Raw genomic sequence first — 27,043 nt, 5'->3', positions numbered from 1 at the left:
AGAGAAGGCGTTAATGTCCTTCTTACACTGCAAGACTGTTCGTGACCTTACCGTCCTGGTTTTTATTGTCGTTATGGCAATTTTACTGTCGGTTAAGATGTTCACACTCGACGTCCCGCGACAGCACCACACCACTTCACGCATTCCGTGATCGCCCGGATCTCTGCTTGCAGGGCCGTATTATGGTCAGGCAGTCTAAAACAGATTTCAGTCCCTGGGTTCTTAATGTAAACCCCCAGGCCCACTCTGCCCTCTAGCTTTGATCTATCCGTGTAACATGATCTTCCCGATGGCAATACTAGGGTTCCGTCAATCCAAGACTGTGCCGATGGCTGTAATGCCTCGCACTCGACTTCAAGATTCATATCAGGTATCCGATCGGAAACCTCTTCCCTTCCTTCCAGGTTTCCAATCGTCGCCTCTATAATACCACGATGGTATGAGACACTCATAATCGTGATGACCAACTTTTTCATTAAATTTACATTTTGACAAGATTTTCTGTCTAAATCTAACGAACAAAGTTTTCTATAAACAAATGAACAATTGAATTGTCAAGCCTACACTAGCCTATTTCAAAAAAAAAACTTTAATTTTTAAAAATGCTGTTTATTGCACCAAACTTTCATAACAAATCTAACGAAGGACTTAATGATGACTTTCTTGCTTAGCAGGATGAGCCTTAATGTATTCAATGGACTTAAGAATGTGCTCGGGAATGGGATGGGGTTTGGGCAAAACATCACTTTCAGGGTGGAAACCATGTTCATCGGCTACATAGCTGACTTTGATGTGTTCACCTTCGGGCGAGAGGAATTCAAAGGATCCGTGAATGTTGCCATGTTCATCACCGGAAGCTGTCTCGCGTATGTGATTGGAAGTCTCCAAATTATAGTCGAAACCATCGTGGCGTACATCGTTCTTCCATGATTTGACCTCAGCATGGTAATCTCCATCATCGGCAAGGGCAAAGGCCAACAAGGCAAAGAGAGCAATCTAAAAAGGATAATGGATAAGGGCTTTTAGGTACACTTTTTTCGTGAAAAGGTTTTGAATGAAGACTTACAAATTTGAACATTTTCAATTGTTAAAGGTTGAGGGATGCTTTCACTAAACTGTGGCTATTCCTTGTATGACAGGGACTATTTATACCAAAGAAAGTCTGTAGTAATTTGTAGAACTTTTTTCCAGTTTTTTTTTTTGTAAATTTCAAAAACTCATCATCACATCAGATCATAATTATATTTCCCATCAGTACTTCATTAGACCACCGAAAGTAATTTTTATTTAAATTAGGATTTTATTTGAAATCATTTCACCCTTGTTACCATACGATAAGAAGACAATTCTTTGACCAGTTTATTTTGAATTCTCCCATATGATTAGATCACACTTTTATCGACGGAATTTGCAGCTATTGCAAATCAAGTCTCACCACAATTTCAAAAAATTTTAAGGTGTACCGAACTCCTTCAAGGTCTTTGCTAGCAGTTTGCGTATTACGTTGTTAAGTCAGGTTAGAAATGTAACGGTTTTCTAGAATTTAATAATAACTGGGGCTATGGAAACAAAAAAAAAAAAAAATACAAAGGTCTGAAAGAGTTCAAAATGGAACACAAAAGAGGAAGGGTCTCCATGGAACACTTTTTCTCTGACCATCGCTACATTAGCTTTAGAATAGGCATAGCCAGCGTCGAATCCGACAAGCTTCCGGAATTAGAAGAAAACCAATTGGACCAAATTCGGAAGGCTACTCAGAAAAAGACTTGGGCAAGATAATTTAGATTGTCCAAGCATAGAAGACATTGACGAAAATGTCAACAGGATTACGACTGCACTGGTGTGGCCTTCAAAGATAGTTGTCCTCTTCGGAAGAGGAAATCAGCTCAAGAAAACCCCTGGATGACAGGGGAGATTCTAATATTGGTAGAGGTCGGCAGACTTTTTAACAGAGCACGTAGTGAAAAAGCGCAAGTTTATTGGGATGTATAGAGCGACGTGCCTTCTGGAAGCTTTTCTGCGAACAGTTCGGTAGCGTTAATGACGCAGCCAAAATAAAAAAGTTTCTCTTAAAAACCCATGTCCAAACTGAAACTTAAGTAGACGACATGGGAGTGAGAGCAGAGACAACGGAGGAAATGTTGAAGCTTTTTATGAAAACCCATTTTCCACTGGATACGAAGGGACTCACGGAGACACCAGAATCTTGAAATAATGACCTTGATCGAATGTTTATAATAACGGAATTTATGGCGATGGAATCCTTGAGGAGATTCAAACCATTTCAGTCACCCGGACCTATTGGAATATTTCCGCTACTACAGAAAGAGGCCGACTATCAGAGGCCTCATATGGCCAAAATTTTCACAGCGTGCCTAGGACTTGCATATACTCCGCAAGCCTGGTTGGAGGCCAGGGTGGTGTTTATACCCCAGTCCGGCAAGGCAAGTTATGCGACACCAAAGGCCTACAGACCCATAAGCCTTACGTCCTTTCTCCTCAAAAACATGGAACGTATTGTTGACACCATGATAATGAGTAGGACATCTAGCGAACCGCTCAAATACAAACAGCATGCCTATGTCAAGGGAAGGTCGGTGGAGACTGCCCTGCACGAGGTTGTGCATAAAATAGAAGAATCCTTCGAGCCAAAATGTACACCCTGAAGGTATTCATTGACATCAAGTGGGTCTTTAACAATGTGCGGAGCAACACACTGATGCAATCCCTGGGACAGTACCGGGTGGAGCCGGTCCTTAAAGTCTGGATAAACCATATGCTAAGGAACAGGTGGATAAACTGTGTGTCCCATGGCATAAATATAAGGGAGAGAGTGGCACAGGGCACGCCTCAGGGTGGCATTTTATTCCCATCTCCTATGGGTGACCACCTTAAATGACCTATTACAGATGCTGACTTAGAAGGGATTTGAACCAGTCTGCTATGCAGACGATGTTATAATACTTCTAAGGCTAAGGATCCGTACCAGCTATGCAGAAGGGTCGAAAGGGTCTTGGATATGGCATATGACTGGGATGGACCCAGAGGTCTCAATGTTAACCCGGAGAAGACTGAAATATGCCTGTTTACGAGGAAGACGAAGGTGGGCCAATTTAACGCACCACGATTCCTCAATAAGTCGATTTCGATATCTGACAAGGTCAAATACTTAGGTGTGATCTTGGACAGGAAACTGAATTGGAAGTGTCACATTCACGAGCATACTGAGAAGGCTCACACATGTTGGGCACTATGTAGACGGGCCGTAGGCTCGAAATGGGGCCTGAATCCGAGGACAGTCCACTGGCTCTACAGGAGCGTGATTAGACCAATACTTACTTCCGCCTCAGTAGTTTCGTGGACTGCAATGGAGAAAAAGTGCAACATAGGGCATAGGCGGAGCGATGTGGACCACGCCCACTAGGGCAAAATTTGCCCATGAACATTTCATTAAGGAACAGGGCCAAACTTCTCACATATCAATGAGTGCTGTCCGATTCAAGTTTTAAGATCAATGATAAGGGAGCTCTATTTTTTAGCCGAGTCCGAACGGCGTGCCGCAGTGGGACTCCTCTTTGCGTAGAAGTTTTTACATGACTGCCATACCAAATTTTACAGTACCTCCCAAATGTCGCGAGCATTAGAAGGGGATAACCACCGCTGAAAAATTTCATGATATTTTCGCCAGGATTCGAACCCTGGCGTTCAGCGTCATAGGCGGACATGCTAACCTCTGCGCTATGGTGGCCTATTCTAGATATCCGACCAATGCAGACATGCAGGTTAAGTGTGAGGCAGCCGCTGCGGCTATGAGACTTAAGCCGATGGAAGAATGAGGATGGGAGCATCTCATACCATCGCGGTATAATTGAGGCAACGATAGGAAACCTATAAAGAAGGGAAGAGATTTCCGATCGGATACCTGAGATGAACCTTGAAGTCGAGTGTGAGGCACTGCTGCCATCGGTACAGTCTTGGATTGACGGAACTCTAGTATTTCCATCTGAAAGATCATGTTACACGGATAGATCAAAGCTAAAGGTCTAGGGGTCTACATTGAGAACCCAAGGACTGAGAGCTGTTTTAGACTGCCTGACCATATTACGGTCCTGCAGGCGAAGATCCGGGCGATCACGGAATGCCATAAGGTCAATAACAACCAGGAGAGTACAGTCACGAACAGTCTTGCAGTGTAAGAAGGAGATTAACGTCTTCTCTGAGGATGGCAAAATACGCATTGTTTGGGTACCGGACCATAACGGAGAAAGGGGAAATGAAAAGGTAGACGATTTGGCGGTGAAGGCCAGAGCACTGGCGTCAATAAACTTGGTTAAACCGAAGCCTTTCGGGTCGACGCAGTTCGAGTTAAGGCAGTGAGCAACGAATGCGCATGCAACATTGTGGAACAGTGAAACGGTCGGTAGGACGCCGAAAATCCTATGGGGGTATCCAGATCGTTAGGAGACGAGGCTATTGCTGAAAGAAAGCAAGAAGGAGGTCAGTATAGCTATTGGTATCATAACGGGACACATAGGACTGCGACCTCACTTATGTAAAATCGGTGCGGCAAGTGATATCATGTGTAGGGCATGCGGGGAAGATGATGAGACGTTGGAGCATTTCCTTTGCCATTGCCCGGCTTTAGGGTCTAACAGATACCGGCACTTAGGTGAAGGTTACTTTATAGCTTTTAGAGCTCACAACAAGCCGATTACTGGCTTAGATGTATGTCCGTAGTGGCATGGGCGGATTAATAACTGCACCTTCTTTTCAACCTAACCTAACATTTTAACAAATATTAGTGACAATAAACCCACAAATCAGGGTCTACAATATTGGCCTTTTTAAAAATCACAGGACAATATTTTGTCAATATTTCCATATTAAATTTAATATAATGCAGATTTTTCAACAAAGTTTGGTACCTTATCACCCTTTGCGTTGTCTCCTACTCCCACGCAACTCTTTTAAAGATTTTTCAAATGACGCAACTCTCTTATCATGAGTTTACCAAAAGTAATTTGTTTTGCTTTGGAGGCAATAAAGTTAAATATCCATCTTTATTTGTCACTTTGGTTTGCAAATGAACCCGACCTCAAGAAGTGGAGACTCAATTAAAAATCATTGAATTAATTTTTTTAATAGTTATTGCCTTTTTTGTGGTTTGTTTTTTTTTATCTCAGTCGAATCATAGTAGATGCCGCACTTAAATCAAAGCATAAATATAATCTCACACTTCAAGTGTGAAGACTGAAATCGAAAACTCAACCATAAATTGGCCACAGAAAATAATTAAATGCCAAAGTCAAGCGAACCGGCTAAGAGTTAAATTTTTGGCCATTGCTTATCACTGACCAGTTAGTCAGTCATAATTAAACTAATTAATGCCGGCTAGGCAAAAACAAATACTATTGTCTATCGTGTCATGCTGGACCAAATATATGAAGATAAGAATCTAGTGACAATTTATTGCTTTCGATATTTGTAAAGAAATGTTCTGAGCTTTTTTTTTAGAATTTTGGGTTATGGTTGACATTTTTATATCTCAATTAAATACCGAATAGATGTTTTTGAATATTGTTTGGGGGGGTTTATCGCTGGTTAAAGTGCCGTCACATTACATGTTCTCGTCTTACATTGTCTGACATGCAGCAGCTAGTGAAGTATTTAAGGAGGAATCGTCCACCCCAGAGTCCAGTGTCCTGGGGAAGAGCGGTTCCACAGATTTCTCACCTGCTCCTGGATGCGTATGGAAGCTCATCATTACAAGATCTAATGAATTTTGTGAGGATGAACTCCTGGCGAAATGAGAAGACGAGGTTAACGCAACAGTGGTGGAAGTTCTGAATCCTGACTATGGTCCGGTTTCTGCAGATAAATCTCCACCATTGTAATACCGCTTCAGCGGCACTAAAGGCATACGATTGGCATACGATTCAGAGATGTCGCCTTTAAACCTTAAGTTGATGGTTGAAGCCGCTTCTATAGAAGAAGAAGAAGAAGAAGAAGGAAGAAGAGCCTCATTGTAGGAAGTGATGCTAATGCACATCACCAGATATGGAGAAGATCAGATATTAACGAAAGGGCTGAGGCGATTTGTAATAAAGGGGATAAGCCGACCTTCATTACCAGGAACAGGCGGAAGGTACTAGATATTACCTTTGCATCGGAAGTTATAAGTGGAAGAATATGTTACTGGGATGTGTTGGATGACCACAGCTTTTCTGATCATCTTTATATTAGTTTCAGCCTTGGAGAAAATACTGCAGAAGTGGTCCCTCGCCTAACCAGAAGAAATATGGATTGGGATAATTTTTCGCCACAAATTCTGATCGTCTATCCCTTCTAAACTAGAAAAGGATGTGCCAACTGTGCAGGATACAGAAATAATGGTCAAGCGGATCAGGAAGGCCCTGAATGACTCGCTTGTGTCAGCATGTCCGAGTACCAAGCCAAGAGGTAAACAGCGACCGCCATGGTGGACCACAGAGATGGTTGGTCTAAGGAAGTACTGCAGAAAATTCTTCAACTGAGCGAAAGCCACAAGAGCCACACCACCCGATTGGGATATCTATAAGGCTGAGCTAAGAAAATATATGGTCGAGCTGAGAAAGGCTCAGAACAAATTCTGGGTGGAATTCTGTAGCACCGTGGAAAATACATTTGCGGCTTCTAGGCTAAGAAAGGTACTGTCTTCGAGACCTATTACGGTGGAGTATATTTAGAAGTCAGAGAATGCATGGACAATGTCTAGTGAGGAAACACTAGAACTACTCGTTGATACACATTTCCCAAGAAATTCTCCAACGGACAACGTGGTGTCACTGGTATGCATTCGTCGGAGGTTATTAGGGAAATTGTGGCTGAGCCGAAAATCCTTTGGGCTATCAAAAGTTTCGATTTCTTTTAAGTCGCCATGCTTTGATGATGTATCAGAGGTTGAATTACAAGCTGTATATGATAGACTGGTTCCTTGGCTTAGGGAGATATACTTTGCTTGTATCAGCATGTCATATATACCTGTGGGTTTGAGGGACACGAAGGCCATTTTCATTCCGTAAGCAGGAAAACCCTACCACACCAAGGCGAAAGATTTTCGTCTCATAAGGCGGTCATTCTCCATGCTGAAGACTCTTGAAAGGTTGATAGAACCATATCTCAGAGCAAAGATCCCTGGAGATCGCCTGTCGCGGAAGCAGCATCATGAATATAGTAAAGGCAAATCCATTGAAACAGCCCTTCACGACCTAGTCGGCTACTTAGAAGGTTCGCTCGCTGTCAAGGAATATATATTTCTTGATTTTGAAGGTGCTTTCAATAATGTTAAACCGACGTCAATCATGAAAGTGTTGGAGTTTCTAGGTATCAACTTTACAGTAAGAAAGTTTATTAATAACTTACTTACTAAACGATGCATTATGGAAGGCGTGGGATCTGTAAATCTGCAAAGACAGAGGAACTGCTCAAGGTGGTGTACTTTCTCCTCTACTTTGGAATATAGCCATTAACAATATATTATTGTCTCTGGAAGAAAAAGGTGTAACAGTGGTCGCGTATGCCGATGACGTGGCAATTGCGGTTAGAGGAAAGTTTCCCAACCATCTTAGATATATACTTCAGGAAGCTTTACACGCTACAGCGAAATGGGCTACCGAAAGTGCTCTAGGTGTAAGTCCATATAAGACGGAAGTGGTTCTTTTAGCAGCAGATTCATGTTACCTACAGTAGCACCTGTCTTCACGAAGAAAAGTATGTTTCATTTGCTGAAAGCGCAAAATACCTGGGTGATTTGCCAGACAGGGAATTGAACTTCAAATCAAACATTTTGTAAAGGGCAAGATATCAACTTTTGCCCTATACACCTTCAATTGGGCCATTGGCGAAAGATGGAGATTTCAATCGCGTACCATGCACTAAGTATATACTGCAGTTGTCAGACCTCTAATGCTATATGGTGTTGTGATCTGGTGGACGGCGCTTATAAAGTTCAATGCATCATGCAAATGATGACTTGTTTGTGCATCAAAGCCGCACTGAGAATGCAAAAAGTGCTGTTGGTGCGCTCAATAACTATGTTTTGCAGGTGTCTCAATCAGATTGTAAAATGCTTCGAAAAAGGGTTTAAATCATGCTGCAGAATACTTTGAAAAAGAAAAAAAAAATATTTTTGATTCTCGGTGTTGGGGCCAGAAAAAGTACATTTATTGTCCGATGTCGCGGCAATTTGGGACAGGGCCCAACACAATTGGCCCTTCGACTTCCTTCTTCAATTCGGTCCAGATTAGGATATAGCTGCCATATAGACCGACATCTCGATTTAAAAAGTGCTGTTGGTGCGCTCAATAACCATGTTTTGCAGGTGTCTCAATCAGATTGGAAAATGTGCTTCGAAAAAGGGTTTAAGTGCATGCAAAAGTTTTTAAATCATGCTGCAGAATACTTTGAAAAACAAAAAAAAAAAAGATATTTTTGATTATAAAAACTAGCATTTCCATGATTAGGCCTGAAATTTATATATCAGCCCTCCTACTCTATTCCTGGTAATAAAAATTATATATATTTCTATTCGGACGATTTTAAAGTAGACGACAAGGTGAGTTTTGGGGTGTACTCTGGAGAACGATTGGCATAAATGTCTTTTGAGACAGCCAGGCAGCCATTAAATATTTGAGGAACATATATCTCAATTCAAAGACCTCGCCGACTGTCGCTTAACTCTCGGTGAAGTGGTTGAACTATTCAAAATGCACCTGTTTTGTGTGCCGTTCCACAAATATATCGCTGGGAATTGTAGAGCAGACGAGCTTGCGAGACCAGAAACTACTTTACACATTCCGGGGAATCTGCTGGTATGCCTCCAGCGAAATGTTAACTGAGTTTTCAGGTTCAGATAAGGCCTGTGCCTGATCGGAAAACATGCTGAGACACTAACGACTTCTGCAGAAGCTATGAGGACGTCGAAGAAGAAGAAACTATAGAACATCTGCAGGGCGTGTGTGTCCCGCACTTTAGGTTCTAATTTGAAAACTTGCCTAACTTTGCGGATGTGAACATTCACAACATTCGCATTTAGACGGTAAGAATCAGAAGGCATCTTCCTACTCCTGTAGGAAGAACCCTCGGTTTCTTGGGCAATTTTTTTCTTGGAATTCGTCATAGAATAACTAAATTTATAAATAGCTCCCCTTGTATTACTTAAAGCAGCCTTAGCTTGTATCCCTAAAACTTCAAACTCTATACAGCCCAGCTAAAAATAATCTAGAAAATTATCTTCTTTTCCCCTTTCCACCTTAAAGGAAGGGGCAGCTCATAGCGCATTGCTTCTTGTTTAACATAATCATCCAATCAGCTAAGCATAATTTTCATAAAATACTCATAAGTTATTTTATGAAATAGTTTGAATTAGTTTTTTATCACCTAAAAATATGACTGCGCAAAATCAAAATCAAAGCCAAAGAAATTTAAATTTGTTCTTCACCACATGCAGCAAAGACTGGTTCTACACAACGTGGGCGATATAAAAAAACAAACAAAAAAAAATGAGAAGTGTTTTTTATGTAAAACAAAAATAAATATAATCTACAATTATAAGCAATTTTTTTTTATAGCACTGAATGTATCCAGTGACTGCACAATTTGTTTTAAAATAAATTTACATAAAATAATTAATTAGATAACATTTTTGGTTGGTTTTGCTGTGCCAATAGGAAATAAAATTTAATTGCTTAAGCATGACCCATAAAGATGATACCTAATCGAGACGTTCAACAATAAAAGTCATCAGTCACCTAATTTGACGATTGTGCAGAGATGCCATTAACAAGCAAAGTGAACGATTTGGAAGTGGTCACCGTCGCATTCATTCGTTGCTTCTAATTAGCCAAAGTGATGAATTCATTGACCAGTTTTCTGTTCTGCCATTCCATTTATCATACCATAACAGATAATTCACTGACCTCTCTCTCCCTCTATTTTTTTTTTTTTTTTGTTATGGGCTCATTTGCCATAATAATTCTCTAGTGGCCCCGTTTGGCTACCGCACTTGCTTCACATTTGACTTCGTTTATGGCTTAAATAAATTTATCTGGCCATTTGAGTTCAACCTCAACTAAGGAGTGGAGGAAAACTTATATTGGTAATTGGTATGATTTCATTCAACGGAAGTTCTGGCCTTTCCTTATTATAGGCTTTAAATAAGAAAGATGTGACATTATTGTCTTTTTGGTGGTAGTCATTAAAACAAAATTGAAAGTTGCAAATATGATGAAGAATTCTAAAGATTTAAAAAATGGAGTAGTACACTCAGAGAAGAAGTTTACTAACTAAATATGTACCAAATTTCCCATGAACATTCCATTAAGGAACAGGGAACACTTCTCTTATATCACTGAGTGCAATTTAAGCTCAATCCGAATGGAGTGCCGCATAGCTACTCCGCTTGGTAGGGAAGTCTTAACATGGCTGGATATCTGTTTGGTCTCTTTTATGTTCATCTTGATGGTCATATTGATTACTTTAGGCTTTTGTTTTTGGAAATGTTTAAGAAATTTTCTTGGAAGAAATGGTTTTTTTTAGGAAACTTCTTGGAAGAGATGGTTTCAATTTGTGGACGATTCAATTTGTGGAAGCTACATGATGCAACCATCGGTACACATTTCGAAATATGACTGCGCTGGCTCACATATTTTCTTATTGCTCAACTAATGTGTACATGCCTGGTAAGAGCGTGCTGAGTTTGGCCAGGCGGAATCTTTTATACCCTCCACCATGGATCGCGTTTGTCGAGTTCTTTGCGCGGTATCTTTTTTTTTTCAAACAAAGAATCATGGAAAAGAGTTGTTATGATATTGGGGATATATAAAGTTATAGTCCGATTCGGACCATAAGTAAATCGAATGTTGCAGACCATAGTAGAAGTCATTGGGTAATATTTCAGTCCATTCAGACAAGAATTGCGCCTTGTAGGGAGAAGTCTCTATGGGAAAAGTCAAGATCCAAGATCGGTTTATATGGCAGCTATACCAGGTTATGAACCGATTTCGACCATACTCGGCACAGTTGTCGAAAGTCATAACAAACAACTTCATGCAAGGTCTCATCCAAATCGGATGAGAAATGCGGCCTCTACTGGCTCAAGAAGTCAAGATCAGAGATCGGTATATTTGGCAGCTATATCAGGTTATGGACTGATTTCAACCGTACTTAGCAGAGTTGTGAGAAGTCTTAACAAAACACTTCATGCAAAATTGCAGCCAAATCGGATGAGAATTGCGCCCTCTAGAGGCTCAAGAATTCAAGACTCCAGATCGGTTTACATGACAGCTATATAAGGTTATGGACCGATTTCAACCATACTTGGCATAGTTATTGGAAATCATGCAAAATTTCAGCTAGATCGGATAAGAATTGCCCCCTCTAGATGCTCAAGAAGTCAAGACCCAAGATCGGTTTATACGGCAACTATATCAAAACATGAACCGATTTGACTCATTTACAATCCCAACCGGCCTACACTAATAAAAAGTATTTGTGCAAAATTTCAAGCAGCTAGCTTTTCTCTTTCGATAGTTAGCGTGCTATCGACTGACGGACGGATGGACGAACTGACGGACGGACGGACATGGCTTGATCGACTTCAAATGTCATGAAGATCATTGTGTTCTATCTTTCGTCTGCTTGATTCTGTTGAGTGTCCAGATCCAAGAACTCTGCGACTAGGATTGGGTTCGAGTCTAGTCTGTTTGGATCTGGGTCTGAGTCTAGTGTGTCTGGCTGGGAAGTTCAACAGGTGACGTGTGTCGTGTGATCCCTGTTCACAATCGCAACATACATCTTGCACGACTGCATCAATCCTTTCTCTGTAGGAATTGAGGCGGCTGCATCTACCGGAACGTAATTGAGCCAGATCTACTCTGTTTTGTTGGGGGAGGTCAATTTCTTTAGGTGCAATGGGATATGGTCTTTCTCCAAGGACTACATTCACCCGGTAGCTATTTACCACATCTGCTACCGTGTCTGCATGAATGTTGTCGAGATCCGCTTGATCTAGAGGTTCTCTCTTGTAGCGCTGAACCACACGCTCTAGATCACGTTGGGCTACCTTAAAGATTTTGGGCGGTGGATATCTATCCACAAGATTATGATTTGGATGGTCTCTGCGATAACAGCCCGAAAGGCATTGCTTAGACAGCATGTAGTTATGTCTTCGCTTTGGTAGGATCTTTGTCTCCTGATGGAGGTGGTCCACATAAGATCTGAGGAGACAGACCGCCACAGTTAGGAGGGCGGCATTATGACAGAACTGAATATTATTCAATTGCGTGTCTATTTTGTCAGGACACCTTATTTTCATGTCCTGCCCTAAAAAGGAGTCATTAAGACGTGATTTGCATCTCCTCCAGTTAGTGCGGCTAAAATAATATTGGAAATTTTGAGTCCTAGATCCATAGAAGTGAGAACAGAAACAAGTACGACCAGGCAGATGGTCGTAGCCAAGATTACAGTTGGATGATTTAAATAATGTGGCACATTAGTAAGTATAATGTCAAGAATTGATGGGCTAGATCTCAAAGAACTAAGTATGTAAGACGGGCTACTTGGATATAGTGCTGAAAAAGGAAGCGTCAGGGTGAGATCGGATATAATATTTCGCTAGGAATTTGCTCTTACATTCCCCAATCTCGGTGCCTACTATTCATTGAGAGCTGTAAGCTGGCAGTGTTGCATTTTTCAACGCAATGCTCAACATTTCTCATTCTGTTTCGGCCTTTTCAGTCTACCCCTTCGAATGTACCCACACGTTTACCCTTCCAATCAACCCCTTCACAATATTTCCCATCCAACTATGTTTATCAACCCCCCCTTAAATGACTACTAAAGCTCTTTTGGAATTTTAATACCCATTTATTAGCATGTAAATTTATACAAAATCAGTGTTCATTCAAAATTTACAACTTCCAATGAAAATACTATAATTTAATAATTTGAATTTGATTTTGAATATTTATTAATAGCCACCTTGTGACGTCACCCATTAAAGTTAAACTGTTATATGAATGGGTGTGTCCACATTTCGTTTCGTTTTTACTGTCAATTTAGCCTTTAAAGTCGACCGCTAACTGTGATGCTTTGTTTGGTGTTGTATATAACCAATTAGCAACAAATGTCAATGCTAATGTTAAATGGATGTCTAAATGTTAGACTGTTAGGTTGGACGGCCTGACTGACGGACTGAAAGACAGACAACGGAAGAAATATCAAATGAGCAGCCAGACAATGTGACTGAGTGGTTTTTGGCAAGTTGATTTGTCAGAGAAATGATATCGAAAGGGAAATGGAAATTTTGCATATATAGGGTTTTCCAATAAGAGGTGTTAGTCGGTAGTTAAAGAAAATTTTAATTTTTTGAAATGATTGAATGTTTATTTCATAATGAGGAGAAAGGTATGCCGTAAATGAAAAGGAACATCAGCCAAAGTGCCACCACACAACCACGCTTATAGGACCATACCGGGTGATTCAAACTAACACCTCTTTTTGAAAAACCCATATTACATTACTTCGATAGCTACCACTATAGGATTGCAGTCTGCTATCAGAGTCAGACGGTTTCGTCCATTGTGATTCCACAGAAACAGGAGAAGGAAGATGCGTTCCAATACCTACCGTTTAATACAGATCGTTTTTAAAAGCCCTACAACTTGCGAATGGTCACATCCATATTTGGATATAGCTGCGACCGATTTTCCGAAAAAGGGTCTAATGCTCATAAAAACTTTATTTTTATGACCATTATCCGATTTCGCTGAAATTTGAAACAGTGAGTAGGTTAAGGCTTCCCGACAACTGATCCGAATATGGTACACATCGGACCAGATATAGCTAACATATAGACCGATCTCCCAACAAAGGTTCTGAAGGCCATAAAAGCTGTATATATTACCCGATTTCGCTGAAATTTTAAATAATGGGTTATTTTAAGTCTCCCGACATCTGACCCAAATATGGTTCAAATCGGATTATATTTAGATATAGCTACCGTATAGACTGATCTCCCGATAAGGGAGATCCGATTTCGCTGAAATTTGAAATAGTGCGCAGTTTTAAGCCTTTCTATATCCGAAAAAATAGGGTACAGATTGGACTATATATAGATATAGCTGCCATATAGACCGATATCCAGATAAAGGGTCTGAAGCCCATAAAATCTTTATTTTGTAACCGATTTCTCTGAAATTTGAATCAGTGGGAAGTTTTACGCCTCCCAACATAGGACCTAAATATGGTTCAGATCGGATTATATTCAGATATAGCTGCCATATTGACCGATCTGCCGATAAAGGGTCTGAAGCTCATAAAAGCTCTATTTATTACCCGATTTTGTTGAAATTTGAAACGGTGGGAAGTTTTAGGTCTCCCGACATTCGTCCCAAATATGGTTTGTATCAGACAATATTTAGATATGGCTTCCATACAGAGCGATCTGCCGATAAAGGATCTGAAGCCCATAAAAGCTTTATTATACCCTCCACCATAGGATGGGGGTATACTAATTTCGTCATTCTGTTTGTAGCACCTCGAAATATGCGTCTTAGACCCCATATATTCTTGATCGTCATGTCATTTTAAGTCGATCTAGCCATGTCCGTCCATCTGTCCGTCCGTCCGTCTGTCGAAAGCACGCTAACTTTCGAAGGAGTAAAGCTAACCGCTTGAAATTTTGCACAAATATTTTCTATTTGTGTAGGTCGGTTGGTATTGTAAATGGGCCAAATCGGTCCATGTTTTGATATAGCTGCCATATAAACCGATCTCGGGTCTTGACTTCTTGAGCCTCTAGAGAGCGCACTTCTTATCCGATTTTACTGAAATTTTGCACGTAGTGTTTTGGTAGCACTTCCAACAACTAAGCTAAGTATGGTTTACAATGGTTCATTTTTTGATATAGCTGCCATATAAATCGATCTTGGGTCTTGACTTCTTGAGCCTCTAGAGGGCGCAATTCTCGTCCGATTTTACTGAAATTTTGCACGTAGTGTTTTGGTAGCATTTCCAATAACTGTGTTTAGCATGATTCAATTTGGTTCATTGTCTGGTATAGCTGTCATGTAAACCGATCTTGGATCTTGAATCGTGAGCCAATAGAGCGCGCAATTCTCAACAGATTTGGCTGAAATTTATCATGAGGTGTTTTGTTATGACTTCCAATAACTGAGCTAAGTATGCCGTAAATCGGTGTAGAACCTGATATTGCTGCCATATAAACCGATCTGGGATTTTGACTTCTTGAGGTTCTAGAGGGCGGGATTATCATCCGATTTGGCAGAAATTTTGTACAACGGCTTCTCTCATGACTTTCAACATCTAATATGGTCGGGATCGATCAATAGCTTGATACAGCTCCCATATAAACATATCTCTCGACTTTGCGTCTTGATGACTTCTACAATGTTCAGCATTCATTTATGGTCCGAATCGGACTACAACTTGATATAGCTCCAATAGCATAACAGTTCTTAATCAATATTCTATGTTTGTCTAAAAAGAGATGCAGCGCATAGAACTCGACAAATGCGATCAATGGTGGAGGGTATATAAGATTCGGCCCGGCCGAACTTAGCACGCTCTTACTTGTTTTAATTCAAACTGAAATTTAATTTAGTTTGAATTAATTCTTTGAATGCACCAAGTGTGCTGCCATGAACATCCCATTAAGGCACAGGGTGCAGTGAAGTCTTTTTCAAGTTTTAGCTTTTTTATTATTATGTTTTTTTTTTTTTGTTTTACTGCATTTTGTTTCTCATCAATACCTTCATGCATGAGTTCAATATTTAATTCGGTCTAGTTTGTTAAGTAGGATTATGATAATTCCACTATTCTTGAATATTAGAACAGAACTGAAAACTACCACCATATTCTTTTTATTTGAATATATATTAATATGTGTTAAATTAATTGGCACATAAATCAGGGGCCATTTAGATGAGCGATAAATGTTAAATCATGAAAAATTCTGAATGATTTGAAGTAGTGCGGTAATCAAGATTTTTTTTTTTTTTTTTTGCGAATACAATTCAAAAAACTAATCATATTTTATAATTTTTGTAATATTAGCTGAGCTGCATAACGAAATGAAACTAAAATCATGTTTTGGTCACATTGAAGTTGAGATGATAATTAATAGCAAAAATCATATAAAAAGTCAAGCATGCAAAAAGATCACCAAACAGTCATCAAGCGTCTAACTAGCAAAAGCTTAAGGAAAACTAACACAAAAAAAAACCCCAACAAAATGTTCAAATTCGTAAGTTTCTTGGAGGGTTTACTTCCGCGATTTAAAATCTTGGGGAAAAAATTGAATTTTCAAATCCTTTTGGCGTTTAGGTTGTCTTGTGCACCTTAATCGTTGCTGCCTCAGCTATCTCCAAATTCGGTGGTCGTGGTGGTGGTGGCCATCACAGCTCTGCCTCAACAGATGATGCCCATGCTGAAGTAACCCATTTTGCCTCTGATGTTCGTGCCGATGGCTTCGATTATACCTTTGATACCACAAATGCCATTCATGCCGCTGCCTCCGGCAATGCCAATGGTGATATTCAAGGTGACTTCAGTTGGATCTCTCCCGAGGGTGAGAATGTTGCCGTCCAATATGTGGCCGATGAAAATGGCTATCAACCCAGCAGTGATGTTTTGCCTACTCCCCATCCCATTCCTGAGGCCATCTTGAAGGCTTTGGAATACATTCGCACTCATCCCTCCAAGGAATAAAGTGGCATAGCCTATGGACACTACTTTCTAAGTGAGAGTAAACTGAAACTTTTTTATTTAATTGTTATCTACTATTTATATTGTATATAAAAGTTTTATATGGCTAACCAGAAATACATAAAAAAATTTTAAACGACATACAGGTTTCTCCTATTAATTTTTAAGAAAAGAAGTGATATTGAAAATGTTAACTAAAAATGGAAAAACTATTCATTACTCCCGATATTAGGAGGCCACCATATCGCAGAGGTTACCATGTACGCTTATGACGCTGAATGCCAGGGTTTGAATTCTGGCGAGAACATCAGAAAGAAATTGTCAACGGTGGTTATCCCCTGGCTACATTTGTGAGCTACTATGCCATGTTAACTTCTGCCCAAAGAAATGTCGCAGGTCGCATATCGGTTATAAAAAGCAGATCCCTAATCATTGGGCTTGAAACTTAAATTGAACAGCACCCATTGAAATGTGAGAAGTTTACCGCTGTTACTATTCTGTTCGAAAAGCTTACACTGCTTAGAGGGATTTGGAGCCCAAATTAAAGGAACAGTTTAAGGATCATGGTCAGTAGATGGGAGCAGAAACGTCTGAATGTTCCTGCAAAAAGGTGCATTAGCGACAGACCAAGGCCTCTGGTGGGAATTGAACCAACAACCTCCGCACCGGCAATCCGAGCACGATTCCAACTCGGCTACCGGGGTGAATAAAATAGAATATGTGTTTTGATGCAAAATCCCAGTAAGCCGAAGGTGTAATCACTCAACATTCTTAGCCTTTAATGGAAACCTGGCAATACCCGGTTTAACTGAGAGATATTAAATCCCGGACTATAGACACCGTCTTTGAACGAAATCACTCTGCAGTTGTAAAAGGAAGCGTAATATCAGGCACTAGTTCTCGATTAGAACTTTACTGGAATGGGAAAACGGAGAAAAGAAACGGAGAGTTTTACGCATCCTGAAAAGCCATTCTCACTCAGAGATATGGAGATACTGATATGGTCGAAGGCATACCAGCGAGTTCGAGAAGGTGTAAATACTGGCCTTCATTGGTATCATAGAAGTTATGAGATTCATACCACAGGCGGGTTTTGTAGCGATGATGGATATGCAACCTATTCAGGTCTATAAATTAAATTGCACCGTCAGGATTCGTTTGGACTGAGAAAGCTCGTCATGATGAAAAATGATGGATGGGACCACAGTTCTATTATGGGTGTTAATGATGCGGCGGGCAGACTGCCTGGCACCGGGATTCTTTCAAGGTAAGATCTTCAGGATTTGATTTCTCGAAAGAGACGTTTGGAAGTCTGATGCTGCTTTTGTGAGGAAAAGAAGAACTCGGTGCAGTTGTAAAAGGAAGCGAAATATCAAGGTACTAGTTCTCGATTAGAACTTTACTGGAAGAGGAATACCGAGGAAAACACGGAGAGTATTACCCATCCTGAAAATCCGTTCTCACTCAGAGATATTGATATACATACAGGGCACTGGTATGGTTGAAGGCAAACCAGCGAGTTCGAGAGTGTGTAAATATTGGCCTCCAATGGTATTATAGGAGCGATAAGATTCACACCACAGGCAGGGTTTGAAGTGATGATGGATATGCAACCTATTCAGGTCTATATATGAAATTGCACCCTCTGGATTCGCTTGGACTGAGAAAGCTCGGCGTGATGTAAAATGATTACCCGGTACAGGATAACTATGAGCATCACACAAGCTGGAACTTTGAACTTTAATCTGTGTCATGTTCTACGTCTAGCGTCATAGGCGGACATGCTAACCTCTGCGCTACGGTGGCCTCCATTGCATATTTAAAGGCGCTAATAACTCGCCTTGTCATATTGAGTATTTCAGGCACTCAGTATTTAAGAAAGAACCGTCGCCGCCCGTCGTCTCACTGAGTCGCTCCACTCGATATCGCTGGTAGGCCGCAACTGCAGTTGCAACAATTCCATATACCAAGCAATCCACTATCTGTAACCTGTGGACTCGCCCGGTAGCTCTCGACTGAGTTGCTCGGAATGACGATAAACAACACACAAATCAAAGCTTATAGCTGCAACTCGTGTGATGCTTAGTGTGATTTAGATTTAGTGATTTAGTTCCCTAGATCATTTACTTTACTAGTTAATTAACTTAGGTAGTCGCCATGAACTGTCTAGCAGTGTAAGAAGGACACTAACGCCTTCTCTGAGGATGGCACATTCCACAACGTTTGGGGGCCTAGCCATAACGGAGTAAAGGCGAATGAAAAGGCAGACGATATGGCGGTGAAGGCCAGAGAACTGCCGTCGATAAACTTGGTTAACCCGAAGGCTTTCGGGTCGACGCAGTCCTATTTAAGGGCATGGGCGAAACAGTCTGTAGGATGTCGAAAATCCTATAGGGTGATCCAGTTCGTAAGAAGACGAGGCTATTACTGAAAAGGAGTAAGAAGGAGGTCAGTATAGCTTTTGGTGTCATAGCAAGACATATAAGACTGCGAGGTCACTTATGCAAAATCCTTGCAGCAAGTGATACCAAGTGTAGGCCATGCGGGGAAGATGATGAGACGTTGGAGCATTTCCTATGTCATTGCCCGGTTTTCGCTGCTAACAGACTCAAGTGGTGACACGATACTAGACATAAACCAACTTAAGGGAGGGGTATGGAAAACAACTAAGGATTTTGTAAGTAGCACAGAATTCTTAACATAAAAATTTTCGTTTTCTAGGTTACTTTTTAGTTTTTTAAAGCACACAACAAGCCGATTACTAGCTGAAGTGTATGTCTATAGTGTCATGGGGCAGATTAATATCAGCACCCTAACCTTTCCTAACCTACTTCGCTAGTCAGTGCTTTGACTTGTTTAGTTCCTTCACTAGTTCATGTTCTTTACTAGTTGGTTTTCTTCACTAGCTCCTTTCCTTACATGGTTCAATACCTTCTTTAGTTTATTTCCTTCATTAGTTCATTTCTTTTATTAGTTCATATTCTTCGCTAGTTAAATTCCTTCACTAATTCATTTCCTTTTCTAGTTCATCTTCCTCACCAGTTCATTTCCATCACAAGTTCTTTTACTTCACTAGTTAATTCACCTCATTTCCTTCACTAGTTCGTTTCCATCACCAGTTCTTTTTCGTCACTTGTTCATTTTCTTTACTTATTCATTTCCATCATTAGTTAATTTCCTTCAATGGTTCATTTCCATCACTAGTTCAATTGCTTCAATGGTTCATTACCTTCTTTAGTTTATTTCCTTCACTAGTTCATTTCTTTTACAAGTTCATCTCCATCACTAGTTGAATTCCTTCACTAATTCAATTCCTAGTTCATTACCTTTTCCTCACAAATTCATTTTCGTCACTATGCATTACCTTCTCTAATTAATTTCGTGAAATATTTCATATTATTTATTAATTAATTTCCTTTACTAGTTCTTTTTCTTCACTAGTTCGTTTCCTTCACTAGCTCCTTTCCTTCATTGGTTCATTACCTTCTTTAGTTTATTTCCTTCACTAGTTCATTTTCTTCGCTAGTTAAATTCCTTCACTAATTAATTTCCCTTTCTTGTTCATCTCCCTCACAAGTTTATTTATTTCACTAGTTCATATAGTTCACTAGTTCATTTCCTTCACTATTTCATTTCCATCACCAGTTCTTTTTCGGCACTAGTTCATTTTCTTTAACAATTCATTTCCATCACTAGTTCATTTCCATCATTTGTTAATTTCCTTCAACTGTTTATTACCATCTCTGGTTCATTTCCTTCACTAGTTAATTTCCTCACTAATTCATTTTATTCACTATGCATTACCTTCTCTATTTAATTTCGTGAAATATTTCATATCATTTTCTAGTTCATTTGCTTTACTAGTTCATTTTCTTCACGAGTTCGTTTCCCCCTCAAGGTCCTTTCCTTCAATGGTTCATAACGTTCTTTAGTTTATTTCCTTCACTAGTTCATTTCTTTTACTAGTTCATCTTCTTCGCTAGTTGAATTCCTTCACTAATTCATTTTCTAGTTAATTTCCTTTTCTAGTTCATCTTCTTCACCAGTTCATTTCCATCACAAGTCCATTTACTTCATTAATTCATTTCCTCACTAATTCATTTTCTTAGTTCTCTTCTCTAGTTCATTTAGTGTATTTTATATCTTTTGCTAGTTCATTTCGTGCATTTCATATCATTTACTACTTCATTTCCTCTACTAGTTTATTTCCTTCATTAGTTAATTTACTTCACTAGTTATTTCCTTCATTAGTTTATTTCCATCACTAGTTTATTTCTATCACTAGCTCATATCCTTCATTGTACAATACCTTCTCTAGTACATTTGCTACACTAGTTAATATCCCTCACTAGTTCGGTTCCTTCACTAGTTCATTTACTTCACTAGTTCATTCCCTTCAGTAGTTCATTTCCTTCAGAAGTTCATTTCCTTCACCGCTATAGAGTGTCTCTTCCTGTCTCTTTTTGATCGTTGGTCAATGGCCCGTTATATTGAACTAGTTCGTTCGTGAAATACACTACTACTCATTAGTATGTCTTTTCAAGCCTTTGCAAAGCTTTGGTCCCGTAAGCAAAATCAAACTACAAAATTTTTATGTACAAACTGAAATTAGGGAAAAGAAATTTTAACTTTTTAAAAGCAATTAAATTTTTAATCAATATTTTTTTCAACATCGTCACTTTGATCACTTAAAAACGTTTGCCAAATTTCTTGGCTGGTTTCGAGGCAATAGATCTAACAGGGCTCGAGTATTGGCCTTGATTAGAATCCTCCGAACTGGGATGGCTGCGAAGATATTCCAAAGATTTCAAAATGGCTTCTGGAATTGGTGGTGGAGTGGGCAACAAATCTCCCTGGGGTTGATAGCCATTCTCATCGGCCACATATTGAATAGAAATATGTTCACCCTCGGGAGAAATCCAACTGAAGTCACCTTTGATGTCACCTTGAGCGGCACCAGAGGCAGCAGCCTGTATGCCATTGCTGGTATCGAAAGCATATTGGAAGCCATCTTCACGAACATCCGAGGAGAAAGAGTTTACTTGGGCATGGGCATCATCACTGGAAGCGGAACTATGAGAAGCCGCAGGCCGACTGTTAGAGGACTTGTAGGCATTGGGTTTGGAAACCGCAGAAGCAGCCACAATTAAGGCACAAAGAACAATCTACGAAGAAAAGGAAAAATCAGTTTAAGGCTTCTTAAACCTTTTTTATTTCTTAATACTTACAAATTTGTACATTTTGTTTTGTTTGCTTTATCTTCGATACTTTCAAACTGATGCGGATTCTCAAGATGTGCTCCTATTTTATGTGATTTTATTTCTTGCTACAAATTCGGCTTCCTTAGCCAAGAATACCTTAAGCAGTATAACAGTTTAGCATAGGATTTCTAAACAAGCCTTTGACAAAAAAGCTCTAACAAACCTTTGATTAATTGCAACGCTTGAAAGTTGTTTATTTTTTTCATGCATATAAAACAGTTTGGAAGTCGCTTTTTTGGGATATCCAAAAAAAAATGATTTGCTAAAACTAAATTTGCCAAAACTTTAGTTTAATATATTCGGGTTTTTTCGCATGCTAATATTTTTTATGACAAATTTTTTCATTCATGTTGTCCATTTATAATGGGTCATAGATTTTAAAGTAGGCTTTTTAGCATCACCGTTCCCAAAATGTTAATCTTTAGATTAAATGTTTAGTGTGTTTTTTTAATGATTATCAAGATGTCATAGTTCAAAAGCAATCTACTTCAATCTATTTCAGGCTTTTAGGCCTTTAGTTTTAGCCAAAAAGAGGCTGAAGAAGCAAAGGCGGCTCATAATATCTGTAAAACCGGTTAAGGAAACTTTGTCTCTGAATCTACTACATAGAAATGGATTTCCTGAATGAAAAGTGGATACCCCTCGCTTTTCAGGAAGTGGATGACAGAAATCGGAACAATGGTTAGGTTAGGTTAGGTTGAAAGGAGGGTGCATATATATAGACATACACCTAAGCCAGTAATCGGCTTGTTGTACGCTCTAAAAAACAAAACCTAACCTCGAAAAAGAAAATCTATATTAGGAATTCCGTGCTTCTTACATAATCCTTAATTGTTTTCCATTCCACGCCCCTAAGTTGGTTCATGTATGGTATTGTGTCTTCACCTATGTGCCGGTATCTGTTAGACACGAAAGCCCGGCAATGACAAAGGAAATGCTTAAACGTCTCATCATCTTCCCCGCATGCCCTACACATGCTGTCACTTGTCGTACCGATTTAACATAAGTGAGCTCGTAGTCCTGTGTGTCCCATTATGATACCAGTAGCTATACTGACCTCCTTCTTACTTCCTTGCAGTTAGCCTCGTCTTTTCACGATCTGGAACCCCCCCATAGGATTTTTACCATCCTATCGACCGTTTCGCTGTTCCACAAGGTTGCATGCGTATTCATCGTCCACGCTCTTAACTCGGACCGCGTCGATCCGGAACAATAGTCCATAGAAAAAATTATTATTATATTATTTCACTAGCTGAACAGGGCCCGCTCCGCTGCGTCTTCTTTAACTCTCTAGTGTCTTTTTAGGGTGGGGACACTTCGCTCTGAATGTGTATGTCAAATTCGTGCCTATTACGCTGAACGCCTGCGTTCAAATCCTGGCGAGAACATCGGACAAATTTTAAAGCGGTGGTTATTCCCTCTTAATGAAGGCGACATTTGCCATACATGGTAATTTAAAAAATTCTCCCTAAAGAGGTGTCGCACTACGGCACGCCATTCGGACTCGGCTATCATTAAGTTTAAATTTGTTAGAGTGACCCCCTATACTTCGATTTGATCTTGTATGCCAGATTCGTAATCTGCTGCCGAATACCTTTCATTAGAGGCCCATATTGACATGGACGTCCAATATGTCTGTATAGGGGAATTTTGGGGTTGGGGCGGCCCGATGAGGATAAATGTCCTCAGTTTGGCCTGGTCGAATCTTGTATACCCTACACCTTGGATCGCATGTGTGAATTTGTTTCGACGGTTTCCCTAAGAAATGATAATGAGATGAAAGCAATAAATCCCAAAGATTTTTATACCCTCCACCATAGGATGGGGGTATACTAATTTCGTCATTCTGTTTGTAACACCTCGAAATATGCGTCTAAAACCCAAAAAAGTATATATATTCTTGATCGTCGTGAAGAAGTAAAGCTAGCCGCTTGAAATTTTGCACAAATATTTCTCATAGGTGTAGGTCGGTTGGGATTAAAAATGGGCCAAATCGGTCCATTTTTTGATATAGCTGCCATATAAACCGATCTTGGGTCTTAACTTCTTGTTAGAGTGACCCCCTATACTTCGATTTGATCTTGTATGCCAGATTCGTAATCTGCTCCCGAATACCTTTCATTAGAGGCCCATATTGACATGGACGTCCTATATGTCTGTATAGGGGAATTTTGGGGTTGGGGCGGCCCGATGGGTACTTCGACCCAAATTTTAAAACCATATTAGTATTCTGTTTTCGAATACCTTCCATTTGATACCCATATTGTCCCGATCGGACCTCTTTTGATTTTAGGTGGTGTTTTTGGGTAAGGGGGAGGGTCCGCCCCCTTCCGAAATCAACAAATTATAAAGCCTATTTCTCCTTCCTGACCATATTCGCAATCTCCTCCCGAATACCTTTCATTTGACTCCCATATTGTCATGATCATCCAATAAACCTATTTTAGGGGATTTTGGGGTTGGGCCGGCCCCTTCGTTAATTGGACCTAAAATTCGTGCTCTACTGGTCAATACCTTTCATTTGAGTCCCATATTCTCCCTGTCGGACCACTTTTATTTTTGGGTAGTACTTTTGTGATAAGGGGGTCCGCCCATCTACCTATATCGAAAAATTATATAGCCTATGTTTCCTTCCAGACCAACCTACACAATCTGTGAAAATTTCAAAGTAATCGGTTCAGCCGTTTTTGAGTCTATACGAAACAAAAAAACAAACATACAAACATAAATACATTTTTATATATAAGATTCTATACTTCTACAATATGTATTTAAGAATTCATATCGGAAGATCTATTTATTTTCGGTCCATGAACCATAATTTGCCCGATTACTGGAAATCATACCACAATATCAAAAGTAAAATTTTAAGTAATTTATTGAACCATATTTCTGCTTGTTTCCATAAATGAAACCAAAAAAATCGATAAATAATGAAATTTTTTGAAATATATTGCCAATTAAAATAGAATTTCACAATTTGCCACCATAAATTTGCCATTGATGTTCCTCGACTTGAGTTTCATTTGCGTCATTCACATACCATACCACCACTACCACCATTAGACATTTGGAGACAGTCCATCTTTCCCCACTGTTTCTTGAAAGAAATATCATATATTTCATACCACGATTGCAAACTGGATGCTGAAGAGTAAAATCTCATAGTACTCCATATATGTCAGATACTTATTATACGAAAACAAGTATAAATGTTCTTAGTTTGGCCTGGTCGAATCTTGTATACCCTACACCTTGGATCGCATGTGTGATGTTGTATGCAAGGTTTCACTAAGGCAGAAACTAAGAAATGATAATGAGATGGAAAGCAATAAATCCCAAAGATTTTTATACCCTCCACCATAGGATGGGGGTATACTAATTTCGTCATTCTGTTTGCAACACCTCGAAATATGCGTCTAAGACACCATAAAGTATATATATTCTTGATCGTCGTGAAGGAGTAAAGCTAGCTGATTAAAATTTTGCACAAATATTTCTCATAGGTGTAGGTCGGTTGGGATTATAAATGGGCCAAATCGGTAAATTTTTTGATATAGCTGCCATATAAACCGATCTTGGGTCTTAACTTCTTGAGCCTCTAGAGGGCGCAATTCTCGTCCGATTTGGGTGTAAATTTGCATGAGATGTTTTATTATGACTTCCAACAACTATGCTGAGTTTGGTCAAAATCGGTTCATAGCCTGATATAGCTGCCATATAAACCGATCTTGGGTCTTGACTTCTTGAGCTTTTAAATGGCGCAATTCTCGTCCGATTTGACCGAAATTTTCGACGTAGTGTTTTGATATCACTTCCAACATTTGGGCGATGTATGGTCCAAATCGGTCCATAACCAGATATCGGTGCCATATAAACCGATCCTGGATATTGACTTCTTGAGCCGCTAGAGGGCGCAATTATCATCCGATCTGAAATTTTGCGTGAGGTGTTTTGATATGACTTCCAAAAACTGCGATAAATATGGCGCAAATCGGTACATAACCTGATATAGCTGCCATATAAACCGAACTGCCTCTAGAAAGAGCAATTCTCATCCGATTTAGCACAAATTGTGTACAACGGCCTCTCTCATGGCCTTCAATATACGTGTGCTATATGGTCTGAAGCGATCTATAGCTTAATACAGCTCCAATATAAACCGATCTCGCGATTTTGCTGTCTGAGCTCCTACAAGGCGCAATTCTTATCTGAATGGTCTGATATATTACATGTTCTGCATTCAATTAATTTCTGGTCCGAATCAGACTATAACTTGGTATAGCTCCAATAGCATAACAGTCCTTATTCATTGTTCTTTGTTTGCCTACTGCGCAAAGAACTCGACAAATGCGATTCATGGTGGAGGGTATATAAGATTTGGCTCGGCCGAACTTAGCACGCTCTTACTTGTTTTATATTGGGTTGCCCAAAAAGTAATTGCGGATTTTTTAAAAGAAAGTAAATGCATTTTTAATAAAACTTAGAATGAACTTTAATCAAATATACATTTTTACACTTTTTTTCTAAAGCAAGCTAAAAGTAACAGCTGATTACAGAGTCACAAGCTGTGAAAAAAAATATTTAACGCCGACTATATGAAAAATCCGCAATTACTTTTTGGGCAACCCAATATATTTCGATTAGGATTGGGTCCTTGGCTCAAGGTATCATGTCAAGATATACGTTTATATGGGAACTATGTCAGGTTATGTTGAATGAATTTCAGCTCAATCAGATAAGAAATGTGCCCTCTAGATGCTCATTACTACTGAGCCTCTAGAGGGCACATTTCTTATCTAATTGAGCTGAAATTCATTCAACATAACCTGACATAGTTCCCATATAAGTTCGGACAATCGGTTTATATGGAAGCTAAATCAGGTTATTCGGAACCAACGTAGCGCAGAGGTTAGCATGTCTGCCTATGGCGTTGAACGTCTGGGTTCAAATCCTGGCGGGAACATCAGAAAAAATTTTCATCGATGGTTATCCCCTCCTAATGCTGGCGACATTTG

The 27,043-nt window shown here is 39.6% G+C and overlaps 3 protein-coding genes across 3 annotated transcripts; 1 reads left to right on the top strand and 2 right to left on the bottom strand.

The window, feature by feature from the left end:
• Window positions 1–648: 648 nt before the first annotated feature.
• LOC106089274 (larval cuticle protein 4-like) lies at window positions 649–1,143 on the bottom strand. The gene is made up of 2 exons (XM_013255093.2): window positions 1,067–1,143; window positions 649–996 (listed from the first exon to the last, which is right to left on the bottom strand). Exons 1-2 carry the CDS (start codon window positions 1,076–1,078, stop codon window positions 649–651), a joined length of 360 nt encoding a protein of 119 aa, XP_013110547.2. The 5' UTR covers window positions 1,079–1,143.
• A 15,148-nt stretch (window positions 1,144–16,291) lies between these two features.
• Window positions 16,292–16,767, top strand: LOC106089275 (larval cuticle protein 2-like). Its single transcript, XM_013255094.2, has 2 exons — window positions 16,292–16,303; window positions 16,384–16,767. The coding sequence occupies exons 1-2, from the start codon at window positions 16,292–16,294 to the stop codon at window positions 16,765–16,767; spliced, it is 396 nt and encodes a 131-aa protein (XP_013110548.2).
• Window positions 16,768–21,452: 4,685 nt separating this feature from the next.
• Window positions 21,453–25,191, bottom strand: LOC106089276 (larval cuticle protein 2-like). Its single transcript, XM_059369728.1, has 2 exons — window positions 25,069–25,191; window positions 21,453–21,929 (listed from the first exon to the last, which is right to left on the bottom strand). The coding sequence occupies exons 1-2, from the start codon at window positions 25,189–25,191 to the stop codon at window positions 21,453–21,455; spliced, it is 600 nt and encodes a 199-aa protein (XP_059225711.1).
• Between the last annotated feature and the right edge of the window lie 1,852 nt (window positions 25,192–27,043).

This window comes from Stomoxys calcitrans, chromosome 5 (assembly GCF_963082655.1).
Source record: "Stomoxys calcitrans chromosome 5, idStoCalc2.1, whole genome shotgun sequence".
In the NCBI taxonomy this organism is placed as follows: domain Eukaryota; kingdom Metazoa; phylum Arthropoda; class Insecta; order Diptera; family Muscidae; genus Stomoxys; species Stomoxys calcitrans.
The sequence above is the reverse complement of the archived record's forward strand: the minus strand, read 5'-3'. Positions and strand labels throughout refer to the sequence as shown.

Excerpts from the sequence above, each read along its gene's own strand:
- LOC106089276 (XM_059369728.1), bottom strand. The coding sequence starts at position 25,191 with ATGAGATTTTACTCTTCAGCATCCAGTTTGCAATCGTGGTATGAAATA. Across the intron at positions 21,930-25,068 it reads ATGGTGGTAGTGGTGGTATG|ATTGTTCTTTGTGCCTTAAT; the intron begins GTATGTGAATGA and ends TTTTCTTCGTAG.